The sequence below is a fragment of the Alternaria arbusti genome (genome assembly GCF_024043155.1).
Source record: "Alternaria arbusti strain BMP 1465 chromosome Unknown scaffold_5, whole genome shotgun sequence".
Lineage (NCBI taxonomy): Eukaryota > Fungi > Ascomycota > Dothideomycetes > Pleosporales > Pleosporaceae > Alternaria > Alternaria arbusti.
Window position 1 is genome coordinate 519,156 of NW_026249945.1, and position 15,864 is coordinate 535,019.

Genomic DNA, 15,864 nt, shown 5'->3' on the forward strand with positions numbered 1-15,864 from the left:
TCTTGCCGGTAGGGTCCACGTACTGCCTATAACCCTGTTACATCGCACTTCGGACAAGAGTGGGGATCACCGCTGGAAGGACTCTCATGCTGCATATTAACTGAACGCTTCGGTTCGTTTGGTGAGAAGAGTAAGAAAATTCGACATGGCCAACACCACACTGTTGCGGGGACAATGCCCGCCGCCTTTCTATGATGTGTCGAAATTTGGGTTCGATGGCTGTAAGTGCTCTCATTTAGCTTTTATACAGTTGCTGACATTCATAGTTCTTGCTGGAAGGTTTTGTGCGCCAGTTACACCAGGCAGTGACATTATCTGCTGCTTGCCCTGTCCTCTGACAGACTTCCTGTACCCAGAAAGTAGGTACCTGGAAAGCCCACATTGAGATTCACGTTCCTAACCTTTTCTAGGTTTCAATACCGCCTATCGCGCAGCTGAAGCGCTCAATGTGGCTGGTCTCATCTGTCTGGTCATCCTGCTCATCACGTACTTGGTCTTGCCGGCCGAAAAGACTCGTCGACATTATCTCAGCTATTGTCTCATCATAGCCGCAATTCTCATGGCAGTAAGTCTGAACTCAGCCTACCCAGCCTGCATCTACTGATCGACTTTAGCTTGGCTTCGTAATACCCTTTGGTGCTCAACCAGAGCAGTGCTACGATGAGATCACCCCAAATGATATGTACTCAAGTCTGACGTGTGCTTTCTCCGGTGCTTTCCTCATCTCTGGAGGTATGTCGATGGCAGTTTGGATCTTCATTCGTGCTCTCTCGATGCATCTTCAGATCTGCTGGGACGTCACGCCAGGACAGAAGTTCTTCTACTGGGCGCAAGGTCTGGGTTGGTCAGTTGCAGCCACTTTCTTCACGATCACTATCACGATCACTGGAGTCTCGTTCAGATTCGGTGACGTCTGCCACGTCAATGCCGAGCACTCAATGAAAGACTTTTGGGGTCCCTTGTTGGCCATTGCAGGTGCAGCTATGGTCATTCAGGTCGCAACGTAAGTCACTCGGGAGAGACAATGAGACGACATTACTAACATCGTTGTCAGCTTCGTATACTGTATCAAGGTGTACCTTCAGAACATGTTCAGCGACGACAAGACCGAAACACAAAGCAGCGCTGGCCTCCCCTCTTACACGACTAGCATACGGAACCGATCTGCACGAGCTGTTTACCGGCGTGTTCGCAAAGTCCTATACCTGCAGTGGCGCGGCATAACGATCGTGGTCTTCATCCTCGTGGACGTCATCTTCTTCTCTATCGTTTTCATCTGGCTGAACTCCGTAACATCGCACGCCACTGAGGACCTCGATAAATTCCTTCCGTATGTCGTTTGTCTGGTAACACACGCCGAAGAAGGCCCAGAGCCATGCTATGAACTCGGCCAATCCCTCGCTGTCGACCAATCTACAGTGACAGCAATCTTGATGATGCTATCCATTGCCGGTCTCCAAGTGTTTTTCCTGCTTAGCCGATGGAGCATGGTGGTCGGCTGGCGAGATTTGATCAGAAGCAAATTCAGCAAGAACCGCGAATTTGTGTCCTTGGACGCTAGGAATCCCCAGGAAGATGTACGCCATTTCGAAATGAAGAACTTCGAGCCGAAATCGACAGCAGATGCATACTATGGTACTCCTGGACTTGCTAGCTACGCTATGGGAAACGAGCGATCGGACACCCCGGATCATTTCCACAAAGAAACTCAGCGCGACTACAAGAGCCCGACACTGAGCTTTTCGACTCCAAGACCTCAATCACGGGCGGCTACCCATGTCGACTGGGATCCTAGATCATCCATGGCAAGAGGAGGACTCGGACTGCATCCTCCAGACTACGAATCTAAGATCTGAGCATGAATACAACAATTTTCCTTCGCTACACTCCATCACATCACATAAGTGCTGAATCTGGGATGATCATGCTATGGGTATGAAATCAACCGTCTGATTTACCCGTTACTACACGCAAGCCGAATCGAGGTTCCCAGTTCAGCGAGTTGCAGTCACGAGACTAGCACACTTGGCCATGCACCAGCATATGGCCATGGGTCGCGACAGAGAATACGCGGTCTTTGCGCGAGACCATGATACGGATCAGCCTCAACGCAGCCATTCTCATGTCAATGAGTGACGCCATTCCCTTTTTGTCTCTGAACTATATGTCAGACCACTAGCTTGGCATCTCTGACTAGGTGTACTGCTGATATAGAGTTCAAAGACCTCCTCACAGACTCTATCGCTGATCCATCGCCAAAGGCGAACGAGGGGTTGGGCATCACTACACCCGCCCCAGCACACGTCGCCTTGTCTGAAAGGATACATGGGTGTGTATGCAAATGACAGTCTGTCACTGCAACAGCAACAGTCTTGTCGCCTGGCCAAGGCCGTGGTAGTTCCTTTCTCCGGGTCGTTTCTTACTGTATTCTTACACATTTGTTCGCTGCACGGAATGGAACTCGGTGCAACTCATCATTCCCGGTATCACCATTGCAGGCGATCTCTTCTCGCCCTTGTACGGAGTCGATCATTTCGCATGTACCGGATTCAGCATCGCACGAAGCCACAAGCTCGTCGGCTCCCACGCTTGCCTTCCACGCGAACTTAAGACCCGCTTCTCTTGGTAGTAGCTCTACCATAGCTCACATATATAGCCAGTATAGCTATCCTACAATAAAATACGTACATTAAGAGCCGAACGCATCGAAAACCTTACTTCTACTCGCGTACCTCCACCCGTCCGCTGCCGCATGGATCGGCTGAACGTCCAATGCCGTTGTGCGATCGCTTTTGAACGGGCCGGGACCTGGCTTGTACCGGTAATATGGGTAAATTCGAAGCATATGATATGTCGATCTTGGCAGGGTCAGGGAAGATGTCGCCGAGCAAAAAGAAACAGCCCAGAAAACGTGGTAATGGGAGGCACATCCTTTCCTCCCTGATGATGGAACCCTTGCTCGGGTCCATCAGCGACGTCGTGTGGAAGACAGACTTTGACTAGTCTTTCGTGTAGTGACATGCGCACGCGAGATTTTGCGAACTTTACTCGATAACAGCGAATGAGCGTTATGCCGTGCTTACGCCCCATTCTTCACCATGCCATTGGGTCGCTATACCATTTCCAGAGGGATTCCTGACACCTCCGTACTCCGCACCTCTCTCCGCCCAGCAGCAGCGACCAGAACCCATCAATGCGATGCAGTCTTTTGACTCCACCTTTCAAAAAGAATTGTTTCCACTTCCGCGGCTGCAGGAGCAAGGGAATCAGGTCACATTCACATTGCATGGTGAGAATGGATCTGCACTACTCCTTCCCTTTGCACATCCTCCTCAACAAAAGGCCCCAGTTTCCAGAACATCGTTCCCCGGGAAGACACGCGACTGAAATGATGGAGGAACGTTATGGAAAGAGAAGGTCCCCCTTCCACGTGTGGGTACACGGGCGCATCTTGACAGCGGCCCCTTGTTTTTATCGGTATAGCGAAACGCCTCTTTAGGAGCAGGCATGAACGCGTGCTCGGCTCGAGCTGCAGGAACAGGTATCTGGGCCGCAGAGCGGTTGGCCTGACGTGACATGGGTGTTGCGTGGCCCGCGCTTCTCGAGGCAGGATTTATCCAACGGCTCGGCTCAGCAGGCCGTAAGAGCAACCGAGATTGAGGGCTGATGTGCCCTGGGGGCAAGTGCTGGACGCGATAGCGAAGTCGGTATCTGCGGGATGTATTGACTTGTCAGACATGATAATTTCGGCACTTATAGCCTTACGTGGTGCGTCGTGGACGGTCCGATAGAAGAGTTGTCGACGAAGGCATGGGTTGTGGGAGCGGCTTCGAAGTCGGACGTTGAGGCCCCACACGAGGCATGAAAGTCGACTCAGTTTCAGCTTGCGTGCGATAGATGTACGCAGGGCTCCTGACAGACTCTGCGACCATGCTCCGTTTTCCATGTGCGCCTGAATAAGAGAAGTGGACCGGTCCGCGGCGGAAAGATTTGTTATTATCCGCGTCGCCTACAGCATCAGGCTCTCCCTTCGTATAGTTCGGCGTGATAGTCGTGCAGCTCCACGTTCACGTACTGAAGGCTCTTTCCAGTCGCCCTCGAGCCTGCTACACATAATTAAGGCCGATAGAATCCACACGAAGTATGCTTTCTAATCATCGCAGACTTGGAACAATACATGTCTCGACATGGCCATGCTACTATGAGCACTGAAATATGTTGTGTATGCCTTGACAGCTGACGTGCACTAACTCAACAAAATCGGCCTGCGATGTTGCACATCTCTACTGCGCTGTTCGCTCTTAAAGCCAGGAAGCCCTTGCGCAGGCCAGTGATGAATATCTGATAGTGCATAGGTTCCTAAGAAGAGCGGATGTCAGTCGGTGCAATTAGCGTGGTGGTGTGACAGCTTCCACTGCTGGCTGGCGACTCCACTACATCCTGAATCCCAGACCGTAATTACCTAGTATTGCATAGCAGAGTGTAGCTAAAACTCTTAGAATCAGCTTAAATTTAACGTCGCACAAGATGAGCCTTCAACACAGGCGCTGATGTCACAAACACATTGTTCACATAAGCCATGTCTCCCATAACACCAGGCACAGATCTTTGAGCCTACCTAGCTCTTACTCATACTCCCCCAGAAAGCATCATTGATAAAGTTAAGTAACGGAGTCGCAACATATGGCACAAGGACGTGTGCGTGTTCTAGACTTTAAGGATCTAAACAACGTCATGACTTCAAGGGTCAGGGCGAAGGGGAAGGAAGGCGATACCCCACCATGTAGCGTACCTAGGTATACGTACCGACTCCATCCCCACTTCCATCGTCATTACCAAGCAATGAGGTACGACTTTCGACTTTCGCCATCACCAGCACGATCAATTCGCATATCGGACTTTACAGCTCTTCTTTAGACCCTCAGTCCACACCCACTACTTGTCTCTAAAGCTAGCATGGTCGCGATGGGAGGAGGTCCAGATTTACCGTCTCGAAATGCATCGAAAGAGAAGGAGCTTGTGCTGTGCGCATTGCACTGGCCTCAAGAGCTATGCGAGCGTGGCTTGAAAGTCCTCAGAGAAGCTTTTGACGATGTGGAAGTGAAGTACTTCCAAGTCAAGTGGGAAGGTGGCAAGTCGGAGATGGACGCACCTGAAGGTTAGTTGGCAGTAGACACACAACCTTGCAGTGAAGAAGAGATCGAAACCGAGATGACGGGTTCGCGCGTTACCAGTCGTCCAACAAGCACAACCCATCTGCAGCTGCAGAGCTTCCATGCTTCCCGCGATTATACCTGTTACACAACGTGGCTAATATCATCCCAGACGACATCAAGCGCGCAACCTATATCGCGACGCTATCCTGGCTCCCGGAATCCGCATCGTCCATTCCAAACACCAAGCTCATCCAATTCTTCTCTGCAGGCACGAACCACGTGTCCAGCCACCCAATCTACACTGACTCTAAGATCCCGCTATGCTCTGCCAATGGCGTTCATGGCCCGCAGATTGCCGAATGGGTCATCATGATGAATTTGGTGCACAGTCATAGCTACACTAAGCTTTATGACAACCAGAAGAACAGGGTTTGGGACCAGAAGGTGGGACTCAGTGTCAGTGATCGGGTGGGGAAGAGAGTGGGTATATTGGGGTACGGTAGCATTGGTCGACAAGGTATGTTTAATCAACTTCGAAAAGACGGAGAAACACAACTTTTGCTGGCATACTTGCTGCCCATGGAAGCTATGCTAATCCACGGCAGTCGCTCACGTAGCAAAGGCCATGGGCATGGACGTAATAGCCTACACAGCCTCACCACGCAAAACCCCAGAGTCCAAGCACGACAACGGGTACATCGTCCCTGGAACTGGTGATCCCGATGGCAGTATTCCCAGCGCGTGGTACAGTGGAACTAGCAAAGAAGATGTGCACGAGTTCTTGAAGCAGGAAATCGACCTATTAGTGGTTGCTGTGCCGCTAACGTGAGTAACCTGCCCACGTCATATACTGAGAAACGGTTCGATCATTTTTCACTAACACATCAACTAGAAAAGCGACAACGCATCTCCTCTCCACCGAGGAATTTGAGCTCCTGCACAAGTCCAATCCAAAGGGCACCTACATCGCGAACATCGCGCGGGGGCAGATCATCGACCAGAAGGCTCTCATCACTGCTCTAGAGAAGGAACATATTAGTGGTGCGGCCCTTGACGTTACTGATCCCGAACCTCTGCCTAAGGATGATCCGCTGTGGGATGCACCAAATGTCCTGATTACACCGCACTGCAGCGGAGCGTCAGACGCGTATGCCGACCGCGCGTTCCAATTGTTGGTTGAAAACATAAAGAGGGACCGAAGTAACGGCAAACTGATCAACGAGGTGAACCGCGAGAGAGGCTATTGAGCCAGCACAACACCCCAGACTATAGCTCCGTAGAACATTGAAGTCGATTTGATAGATCGATGTAGGGTATCATAGATGCCCTGGGTAGACTCCAAGTAATAGACCATGTGCCTAATCGTACAAGACTCTCCTGCGCTTGTCTCAATGGCCAGAGAAACGAAAGCATCGCGCAAACACCGAAACGTCAATGTATCACCGCCTGAACAGCCCAGAGATCATGCCGCCAGCCAGATTCCTCGCGAGACCCGAACCGTACATTGCGTTTGAGGCGAAGCCCGTCGCTTGGCTGAACTTGTCGCATCGGGAGAAGGCAAGGGTGTTCGTAATCGTAAGGACGAGCGCGATAACTGAGACCAAAACGTTAGCTCACCACTACCGATGCCCACAAGAAAGCAATTCGATACATACCAACAAGCGTCAACCAAATAAACTCCAAGCTGACGAGCGCGACAATCGCCAGCAGCACCCACAACACAGGCTGCGCATACAGCGCGAGCCAAAAGAAGCGCTTATCCGTCGCATTGATCTGGCGCCCCGTTTCCGGATCCAGACTCTCAAACACCCAGCGCCCGTCTCCTGTGTTGGCGTCGACTTCGTTCCACCAGCGGAGGCCGACGAGGCGACGGCCAGCAATGTTCTTAAGGTAGTAGAAGTCCATGGCGAGGAGCAGGATGGTGATGATGAAGATCATGACGAAGTTTGCGGTGAGGAGGCGGAGGCCGAGGAGGTAGACTAGTAGGGACGCTGGGGGAGAGTTAGCTGTGAAGGTGACATACTGGGCACGTATGCATGTGGTGCCTGTAGCTTGTAAGTTGGGATAACGTACAGATGCGAAAGGTGAGGAAGGTAAGCAGCGTGATGGGATGACTGCTTAGTCTCCAGCTCAGCGAACCAGGCGCCGGCTCTTGTTGTGCGTTCTCCATGGTTTCTTGTGCCGTCGGGGTGTGCGTGGTGCTGGGGGAAACAGTCCGAGACGTGTGAAGATCAGCTTCACGTGGCTTTCTCAGGGACGCGTCGGCGATCGGCGTTTGGGGGGAGCTTTGGTGGAGCTGCGACTTCCCCGCACGTCATAGGCTAGCGACAGTGTCCGAGGTGCGTAACGGCTGTATGACTTTCTGCCATTCAGGCTTATACAGTTTTGTGCTCGAGGCAGGCCTCTCGGAGGAAGTAATTCAGTCAGTTCTGAAGCAGGATGGCGGCGCCAATTATACGGAGGGCGTGCATGTACGGTATACCATCACCACTCCATTCACATACCATACAAGCAGTTCCACCAGTACCATACTGACACCCCTCACAGTGCCGTCCTCTTCCAAGAGAATGCTCGAAAAGTCCTTCGCCATGACCGCCGACAACGTAACCTACGACCTCGAAGACAGCGTCGCCCCGCACATGAAGCCCGAAGCGCGCTCCAACCTCCGCTCCATCCTCAATAAGCCCCGACCCGCCGGAATAAAAGAGATGTGCGTAAGGATAAACAGCGTAGACACAGGCCTCGCGCTGGATGACCTGACCGAAGTGCTCAAAGGCGAGCACCTCGATGCCATCATGCTGCCCAAGTGCGAAAGCGCTGCAGACCTGCATTTCGTCACGGACGTGATACGGCATCTCTCGCCCGACCGCCATCCTAGTGCAGGGACACAAGGGAAGAGGGAGCCAGTGCGCATAATAGCGCTGATAGAGAGCGCAAAGGCGATCCAGAATCTGAGTGAGATTTGCGCGGCTTCGCCGTATATTTCGGGGCTCGTCTTTGCGGCAGAGGACTTTGCTAAGGATATGAGTCTCACGCGTACACCTTCGCTTATGGAGTTTTTGTATGCAAGGAGTGCGATTGCGACGGCGGCGAGGGCTGCCAGACTTCCTAGTACTATTGACTTGGTATGTACGAGCTACAAGGGCGAGCAAGGGCTCAAGACACTGGAGGAAGAGTGTTTGAATGGCAAAGGGCTCGGGTTCAACGGCAAGCAATGCATACACCCAAGTCAAGTCGCCGTGTGTCACAAAGCGTTCAGTCCTGGCGAGAAGGAGCTTGAGTGGGCGACAAGGGTAGTCATAGCGGATGACAAGGCAAGCAAAGCTGGACGAGGGGCTTGGACATTGGACGGCAAGATGATCGATGCGCCAGTCGTGAAGAAGGCACATGCGATACTGAGACATGCTGAGGTATGTGAGATGGATGTAAGTGCTGTCAAGGAGACATGGAAGGGACAGGAGCCTGAGTAGCTGCCAATGCATGTTGGCATCTTCGTATTGTTCTCCTACATGATGACCGCGAGAGGACCGTATGGCTCTGATCTATACCGTAATCATGACACTGGCGTTCTTGTACCAGCTCAGCAAGGGGTTGTCACCATTCTTCGTCGTTGTCTCCGCAATGTCTGCTCTGCCGGCCATGAAATCTTCGTGTAGGTATGTTCGTGCGAAGCGTCCGGTTATCGACGTGTACATGGGTTCCATGACTTCGAAGTCAGTGGGGAAGAGTATGTCAAAGTAGCCTTGGTGCACCTGGGATGTATTAGTGGCTGCCTTGTAATCAAACAGTAATTAACTTACAAGAGGTGTCGAAACAGGAATCATCTGCCTCTTGTACCTCGTTTGCACAACAGGCGCATTGATACCTTCGACCGCATCGCCCAGCTTGTGGAAGTCGCTACTGATCAACTTGTGGTTTGGAAACTTCTCGTACAGCATGTAGAAGAACTGCATCAGCCGCGTTGGGATGTACTCCGGCATGCTCATATTAGAGCGGAACGGTACCAAGCTCTTCAGGTTATTCATGAGCCGCGAGCCTTGCAGCGGGTGTGGGTATGTGGTGCAGGCAGCGTGTCTGCGCTCGAGGAATTGGGTAACGAGGGGGTCTATGGTGCGCGAGTAGTATTCGAAGAGCTCTCCACGAGGATCAATGACGACGTGGGATTGATATGGGAGGCCCGTTTCGAAGTCGTACTTTAGGGCATCGTGTGCGAAGTTGTCGAAGACTTCCAATGCGAGGAAGTAGCAGGGAGAGGAGACGTAGATGTTCCAGTCAAAGACACTGCGATTGATGATTTCCACTTTGTCAGAGTGACCTCGCGCATATGCTGAGTGTCCTAGACCCTTCTGTTGCAGATCGGCTAATTGACTGGAGATCTCGATGATCTTGAACTTGGTCCGCTCGTACACGTCCGGGTGCACGTCTCTTATGAAATCGAGGATGTTCAACATCATTGTACCGTTACCCGCGCCCATTTCGTATATGTTCAAATCATGGTATGGGTAGAAATTGTACTTGTAGTCCTCGACGAGGTAGCGTGCGATCGCTTCTCCGTAGTAAGGCGAGAAGAGTTCGGTCGGCGTATGCCAGAGCTGGCGTAGGTCGTTCGGTTCTTGGTAATCAAGATCGTCTTCGAAGGCGGTATAGCGGTGCCGCAGCTGCTGGAAGAATTCGTGCTCAGAGCCCATGGAGTTGAAGTCGAATGGATCGCCCGGAGAGAAGATGACGACTTGCTTGGAGAAGTAGCCGTAATTGGGGTTGTACAAGCTGTCTTTGAATCCATCAGTATAGTACTACACCACAGGCAAGATTCCCAACCTTCTATAAAGTCGCGCAACAACATCTTGACTCTGCGCGGTCTTTCTCTCCTACTCCGCAGCATGTCCGCTGTGACCATTGGGTATCTCTCAAACTCTTCCGTCCTCTCGTGCGGGAATGCATTCTTCCTCGGCGTCCATCTGCTCTCGCGCTTCGTTTCTCCCTCACCCAACCGTGTGGCCTTGCCTCGTCTTTGGTGGTGTGGTACGCGGGCGCCTGCGAGCGCTGGTCGAGCTCCGCGGGCAAGACATTGCGACGCTCGATGCGAGAACAGCTGGCGGAAGAGCTGCGTGGCGAGCGGCGAGTCCATTGGTGCCAGAGACAATTGTCACGAATGCGTCGCGACAGCAGTGGTGGCTGTGGTCTTCCGCGCGAATGCACGTGGTGAGCTTTGCGGGAAGCCGCGCCAAGACGGGGATACCACCAGCTCCGATCGCGTCAACTCTGCAAACTGCACGCCACAACTCCCCAACTTTTTGAAAAATGGTGGATCGCTCCAAATATTACCTCTTAGGCGCTTTGCTGCTAGGGATTGCTCTGACGACTGCATACAACAAAAAGAGGTCGATAGAAGGAATAGATAATGCAGATCAACTTCTGGCGCAGCAGCAAAAATGGCTATCGCAACTCGCAAAAATTAATGACTTGGAAACGTTGAAGAAGAGTTTACTGGAATTTGGTGGTGGGCACGGCGCCGTCAACATCAAGGAAGGCATCGAAGGATGCATAGGCGACACGCCCCTCATCAAAATCAAGTCACTTTCGGAGTTTACAGGATGTGACATACTTGCAAAAGCTGAGGTAGGAATACTTGCATGGATTTATTTGCCCTGGAATGTCGCTAACGTGAATAACAGTTCCTCAACGGAGCCGGCAACAGTCCAAAAGACAGAGTCGCTCTAAGCATCATCGAGATGGTACGAGAAGACTCTACTCCGCCTCCGGTTTACATCATGTATGTTTGCTGATTCTCATAACAGGCTGAAGAGAAGGGTCTTTTGATCCCACACTCTGGTGACACCATATACGAAGGCACTGTGGGGAGCACTGGTATATCATTAGCCGCTATTTGCAGAGCAAGAGGTTACAAAGCACACATGTAAGTCGTCATCTGACTCAGAGGTGTGTTGGCTGACAAGCGAAGCTGTATGCCAAACGACATGGCAATCGAGAAGTCAGATCTCCTCCTGAAGCTTGGTGCTGAAGTAGAAAGAGTGCGCCCGGCGCCTATCGTGGACCAGAAACAATTTGTCAACCTCGCACGATCGCGAGCAGAAGAGCACACCGCAAGTTCCGAAAAGCCTGGGAGAGGACTGTTCGCCGATCAATTCGAAACGGAAGCCAACTGGCGCGCACACTTCACTGGCACGGGACCTGAGATCTATGAGCAAACTGGGCGTCGTGTAGATGCTTTCGTTAGCGGCGCTGGCACTGGAGGAACTATCTCTGGAGTAGCGTTATTCCTGAAGTCCAAATTACCCGACATCAGGGTCGTCCTTGCGGATCCCCCTGGCAGCGGCTTGTTCAACCGCGTCAAGTACGGTGTTATGTTCGACCCCAAGGAAAGAGAAGGAACGCGGCGGCGACACCAAGTGGACACAATCGTTGAAGGGATCGGCATCAACAGAGTGACTCACAACTTCGACGTTGGTAGGGAGCTGATCGACGATGCCATCAGGGTTAACGACGAGCAAGCAATTTCCATGGCGCGCTGGTTGGTTGAGCACGATGGCATCTTTGTTGGAAGCTCTAGTGCTGTGAACTGTAAGTTGTGAAGCGTTCAACAGCAGGCGGCACTGACTTATTGAAGGCGTCGCTGCCACGAAACTTGCAAAGACACTTGGCCCAGGACACCGCATCGTCACCATATTATGCGACAGGTAAGCCAATGTCTCAAACCTCTAAGTATGTACTAACACCTTCACAGTGGTGCAAGGCACTTGAGCAAGTTCTGGAAAAATACCGAACCAGTTGGTGGCGCCGAGAACGATGTGTCTCTCCAAGCCATTCTCGACGCTTGAGGCTTCCTTCCATTGACGCTATCTGCCTTCAGATACCTGACGCATGCAAGGCCTTCATTCCCATTATCTATACCCACCACAGTTTTCGAAAACGAAGAGGTTGACAAATTCACCGCTGGTCGTGTCTGAAACGGAGCTGTACAGCGGCGTTCAGATCGTGAAAGATTTGCCAACGCATCACAATGTAAGCCAACACGCCACCGCATCCTCAACAAGGGTGATCAGCCCCCGCCTTCATCAAGCACTACCATCACTACCATGGATGCGCAACATTGTGCAGTAGCAGCCTTCCATCATCCACACGGAGACAATGGACACGTGACAGGAGAAAGACAAAGGCTCTACTCTTCACGAGATACTAGGAGTCAGAAGAGCAAGTCTTGAGCGGCGGTGTCTTAACAAAGAGCAAAGCTCCAACAAAACCCATTCTTCTGACAGCCGCCACGCCCGTTTGTGTCGCCTTTATATACTACGGCGACCCCTCAACCCTGCATGCTACACACTCCCGGCTGGTTCACACCAAATATCGTCGCACACGTCCTCCTGCAGCAAACTTTCTTCATTCAGCAAGCCCTTGCCCGACCAGGATCTCTTTACCAAACGAACATATGCCTAACCGACGCATGAGCGATACAAACGGAATCAACAAAGCAATAAGTCCTACATCGAGCATTGTGCAAAGGCGAATAGCAAGAAAGATGTCACCATGGAATCGCAACCCAGCCCTTGCAAATAAAATTGCCGAAATGCGCCTCACCATCGCCCCCATAGTGCACGTGGAGACAGGGATACCAGCACCCGAGTTCCCCTCTACAATGCTCGATCTTTTCCTCCTCACCGAAGCGCAACTCGACGCGCTAGCTGCCTACTATTCCCAAACAAATTCAACAGACCTCACAAACCAATATCCCCAGACAATGAACTGGCAACAACCCTTCTTAGACGCCAGCGATGCCTTACCCGAAAATTGTAAACTAGGTGAGCTGGAACGGTTAAAGATCAAGATGAGGATGTTTGCGAGGTTCATTGGTATGAGGGGTGCGGATACACCGCGGTGGGAGTATGATCGTCAGATTGAGATTTTGAGGAATAAGATCCAGAGGAGGATTATGGATGAGGAGGAGAAGGTGCTGAGGAAATTTTATCAAGGTCCTGTTAGTAGGCCATGAGGGCTTAGAAGGGTGTCGGGCGTGCTGATCATGCGTGAGGATAGAGGGAGGTTGCAGCTTTGTTGGCGCCTTCCGTTAATGCGCTTCGTATATGTCAACAATGTATCCTCTAGATTTTACCATCCTGTATTCCAAGAATAGTGGTCAGATTGCAGCAATACGCGGACAGGGTATTGGATGTGTGCTTTTCTGGTAGTACCGAATTTCAACCATGGGTTCGCAAACCGCAAAACCATTCCATATCCCTCACACAATAGCATAAAATACTTCCAACACCAAACTTGAGACTCCTCAGCTCATAGATTCAACATACCATCCACGCCACCATGAAGCTCTACATCAACATCCTCCGCCTAGCCCTGTGCGCCGCCGCCACCGCCTCCGTGCACCTATCCGAATCCCAGCTGCGTCAAAACCCCGACACAATCCCTCTCGCCGATCTCGAATCCACAACACCCCTCAAACAGGTAAGTCAAGAACACTAAATCCCCCCCCCCTGCATAAGAAAATCGCCTAACAAAACCTAGTGCTACAACTACTGCATGGACACGCTCAAGTACAAGGCCCGCCGAGGCGGAGAAGGAGATTGGAATTACATCCGCTGCTTGAAGGCATGCAAGGAAGATCCGAACGTGAGTGGGACCAGGATAGACGTCTGAGCATTTCTGTGGGTGTGGTTGTGGACTTGGGTGTGCTGACGAGGGTGTAGTATGCTGAACAGCCTACTGAGACGTGGCGGGCGATGTTTGTGTTGCAGGCGAAGGATTGTGAGCGCGTGGCAGATGAGTTTATGAAGGAGCATCCGCGTGATGCTATGGATCTTCCGGAGCATTTGAAGCGGATGGGGTGTTGAGAGGGGTGTGGTTTGCGTTGCGGTCGATCGTTTTGGTGTACTGGGGTGCATGCATACTGTAGCTTTATAAGGAGATGTTCAGCGGCTCTAGAAATGAGACGATTCCACTCACCAAAGTGCAATATCGATGACCAACGTAGAAGAAATCGCATAACTGTCTTAGCTCACGACGCTTACTCTTCTCCATACGGTGTTCTTCTTTGACACATGGCCGTCGCCTGATCGCTGATTGGAGACGCGCGTCTTCGAGATGTTGAGCGTTTTGACGATGGCTCATTGGATAGGGTTTGGAGTTCAATGGATCAAGCCATCACTCAAGGGTTCAGGGACGACACCCCCTCAACGCTCTCCGCACTGAAGTGATCTCGCACAGGCCCTTGAAAAGGGTCCAGATCTATTAAATTAGCCAGCCAGCCGCGAACTTTTAGAAACATCTCCCTCAATATGAAGCTCTTCACCACTATCCTCGCTGTTGTCTTGTGCAGTGCCGTTGCCGTCACTGCACAGGCACCCGGCTCACAGCAAACTCCCGACATCGAAGTTCCAGAAGCCCAGCCCAGTATCGACGTACTCCGCGAGAAGGTAACCTGCCAGGTGAGATTGAGACGTACCCTCCAGTAATATCTAAAATCTAACAGAGTATACTGTATCAGGTACTGTTTCGATGGACTCGCCGAAGAAGATGAAGCTCCTGCTGAATGGACTCGTGCGATCAATTGTGCATACACATGCGGCACAATGAAAGTTCCAGACGATCGCTTGAAATAAATGCTTCACTATGGTTGGGCGGCGGAGGGGTTTAGTAGGGTCAGTGCTAGAATATGTCCTTACCAGCACCAAAACCTTACTTACTCAGCGCAGGCAACCAAATACTATGGCAGACAAGCCTCCGTAAGTTCGCACAAGGAATCACGTTCATATCAGTGCCGAGAGAGATGTACTGACCAAATGACAGTGGCTGCGGGATCTCCTTGATGCGGACATTCGATATCCGTCTGCGGACCCATACAAGCACTACGGACAAATTTTGGAAGATTTCGAGAAGCTGGAGAGAACGTTCACTCCGTATACGACAGATGAGATGAAAGGACTGGGACGAAGGGGGAGTTCCGAAGAGGATGTCAAACGAACTGCCCTACTACGAGATGGAAAGCCGTTTGAGTCAACGCCAGCAAATGAAGGCACAGACGCTCCATCATCCAGAGATCTCCTTGGCGCGGACACTGATTGGCCGTCTGCGGACGAGGACGAGGATGAGTCATATGCGGAATTTCTGAGCAGCAGTTGGGAATATGCTGAGAATATCCGTGCCTTGAGGGATACTGACAGGATGTATGTGGTGGAAGCCCCGGAAAAGACGGGTGTATCATCAGAGGGTTCCAACCGCTATTGGTTGTATACGTACGACGGTCGCAGGTACGGGCCGTACGACAACAAAGCTCAGGTAGAGTTCGCACTTTGAGCGCGGTTACGTCATCTTCTCCACCATTGAAATGAGAAAGAGCCTTCTGGTGGTTCATCTTGCGTTGATGGAGGGGTGAAGTAGGGTAGAGCGGCTTCTCCAGATCATTTGTAGTACCTCGGGGGTGGTGATACTGTCTAGAGCAACGATAGCTGAACCTACATCTCCTTTTAGATTGCGCAAAGCACTGCGATGCATGTGAATCCGTGTACGTCAACAGCAAAGCTGATGATAAAGAGCCGCAGCCGAATTGACCACCTCACGCTAGCCCTCCGGTAACACTATACCTCTTCCGTCCAAGCACCAAACCGCCAACGGCCCGGGAGATCGACAGAGCATCGGCAAAGCTTCGCTCGCGTTCGCCCATCACTCACCAGCACTTCGC

The 15,864-nt window shown here is 51.7% G+C and overlaps 8 protein-coding genes across 8 annotated transcripts; 6 read left to right on the plus strand and 2 right to left on the minus strand.

Annotated features, from left to right (window-relative positions):
* Positions 1–145: 145 nt before the first annotated feature.
* On the plus strand, positions 146–1,856 carry J4E86_004678 (uncharacterized protein; the record flags this gene model as incomplete). Its single annotated transcript, XM_051445216.1, has 5 exons — positions 146–221; positions 267–359; positions 411–565; positions 615–1,003; positions 1,055–1,856. The coding sequence occupies 5 exons, from the start codon at positions 146–148 to the stop codon at positions 1,854–1,856; spliced, it is 1,515 nt and encodes a 504-aa protein (XP_051303313.1).
* A 3,100-nt stretch (positions 1,857–4,956) lies between these two features.
* J4E86_004679 (uncharacterized protein) lies at positions 4,957–6,403 on the plus strand (the record flags this gene model as incomplete). Its single annotated transcript, XM_051445217.1, has 4 exons — positions 4,957–5,158; positions 5,326–5,673; positions 5,762–5,981; positions 6,049–6,403. 4 exons carry the CDS (start codon positions 4,957–4,959, stop codon positions 6,401–6,403), a joined length of 1,125 nt encoding a protein of 374 aa, XP_051303314.1.
* A 192-nt stretch (positions 6,404–6,595) lies between these two features.
* On the minus strand, positions 6,596–7,326 carry TVP23 (Golgi apparatus membrane protein tvp23; the record flags this gene model as incomplete). The annotated part of the gene is made up of 3 exons (XM_051445218.1): positions 6,596–6,750; positions 6,812–7,147; positions 7,230–7,326. 3 exons carry the CDS (start codon positions 7,324–7,326, stop codon positions 6,596–6,598), a joined length of 588 nt encoding a protein of 195 aa, XP_051303315.1.
* A 418-nt stretch (positions 7,327–7,744) lies between these two features.
* On the plus strand, positions 7,745–8,626 carry J4E86_004681 (uncharacterized protein; the record flags this gene model as incomplete). Its single annotated transcript, XM_051445219.1, has 1 exon — positions 7,745–8,626. One exon carries the CDS (start codon positions 7,745–7,747, stop codon positions 8,624–8,626), a length of 882 nt encoding a protein of 293 aa, XP_051303316.1.
* A 72-nt stretch (positions 8,627–8,698) lies between these two features.
* J4E86_004682 (uncharacterized protein) lies at positions 8,699–10,284 on the minus strand (the record flags this gene model as incomplete). The annotated part of the gene is made up of 3 exons (XM_051445220.1): positions 8,699–8,908; positions 8,957–9,927; positions 9,975–10,284. The coding sequence occupies 3 exons, from the start codon at positions 10,282–10,284 to the stop codon at positions 8,699–8,701; spliced, it is 1,491 nt and encodes a 496-aa protein (XP_051303317.1).
* An 850-nt stretch (positions 10,285–11,134) lies between these two features.
* On the plus strand, positions 11,135–11,995 carry J4E86_004683 (uncharacterized protein; the record flags this gene model as incomplete). The annotated part of the gene is made up of 3 exons (XM_051445221.1): positions 11,135–11,738; positions 11,785–11,854; positions 11,902–11,995. The coding sequence occupies 3 exons, from the start codon at positions 11,135–11,137 to the stop codon at positions 11,993–11,995; spliced, it is 768 nt and encodes a 255-aa protein (XP_051303318.1).
* Positions 11,996–13,490: 1,495 nt separating this feature from the next.
* On the plus strand, positions 13,491–13,823 carry J4E86_004684 (uncharacterized protein; the record flags this gene model as incomplete). The annotated part of the gene is made up of 2 exons (XM_051445222.1): positions 13,491–13,631; positions 13,692–13,823. 2 exons carry the CDS (start codon positions 13,491–13,493, stop codon positions 13,821–13,823), a joined length of 273 nt encoding a protein of 90 aa, XP_051303319.1.
* A 638-nt stretch (positions 13,824–14,461) lies between these two features.
* Positions 14,462–15,479, plus strand: J4E86_004685 (uncharacterized protein; the record flags this gene model as incomplete). Its single annotated transcript, XM_051445223.1, has 3 exons — positions 14,462–14,611; positions 14,879–14,908; positions 14,973–15,479. 3 exons carry the CDS (start codon positions 14,462–14,464, stop codon positions 15,477–15,479), a joined length of 687 nt encoding a protein of 228 aa, XP_051303320.1.
* Between the last annotated feature and the right edge of the window lie 385 nt (positions 15,480–15,864).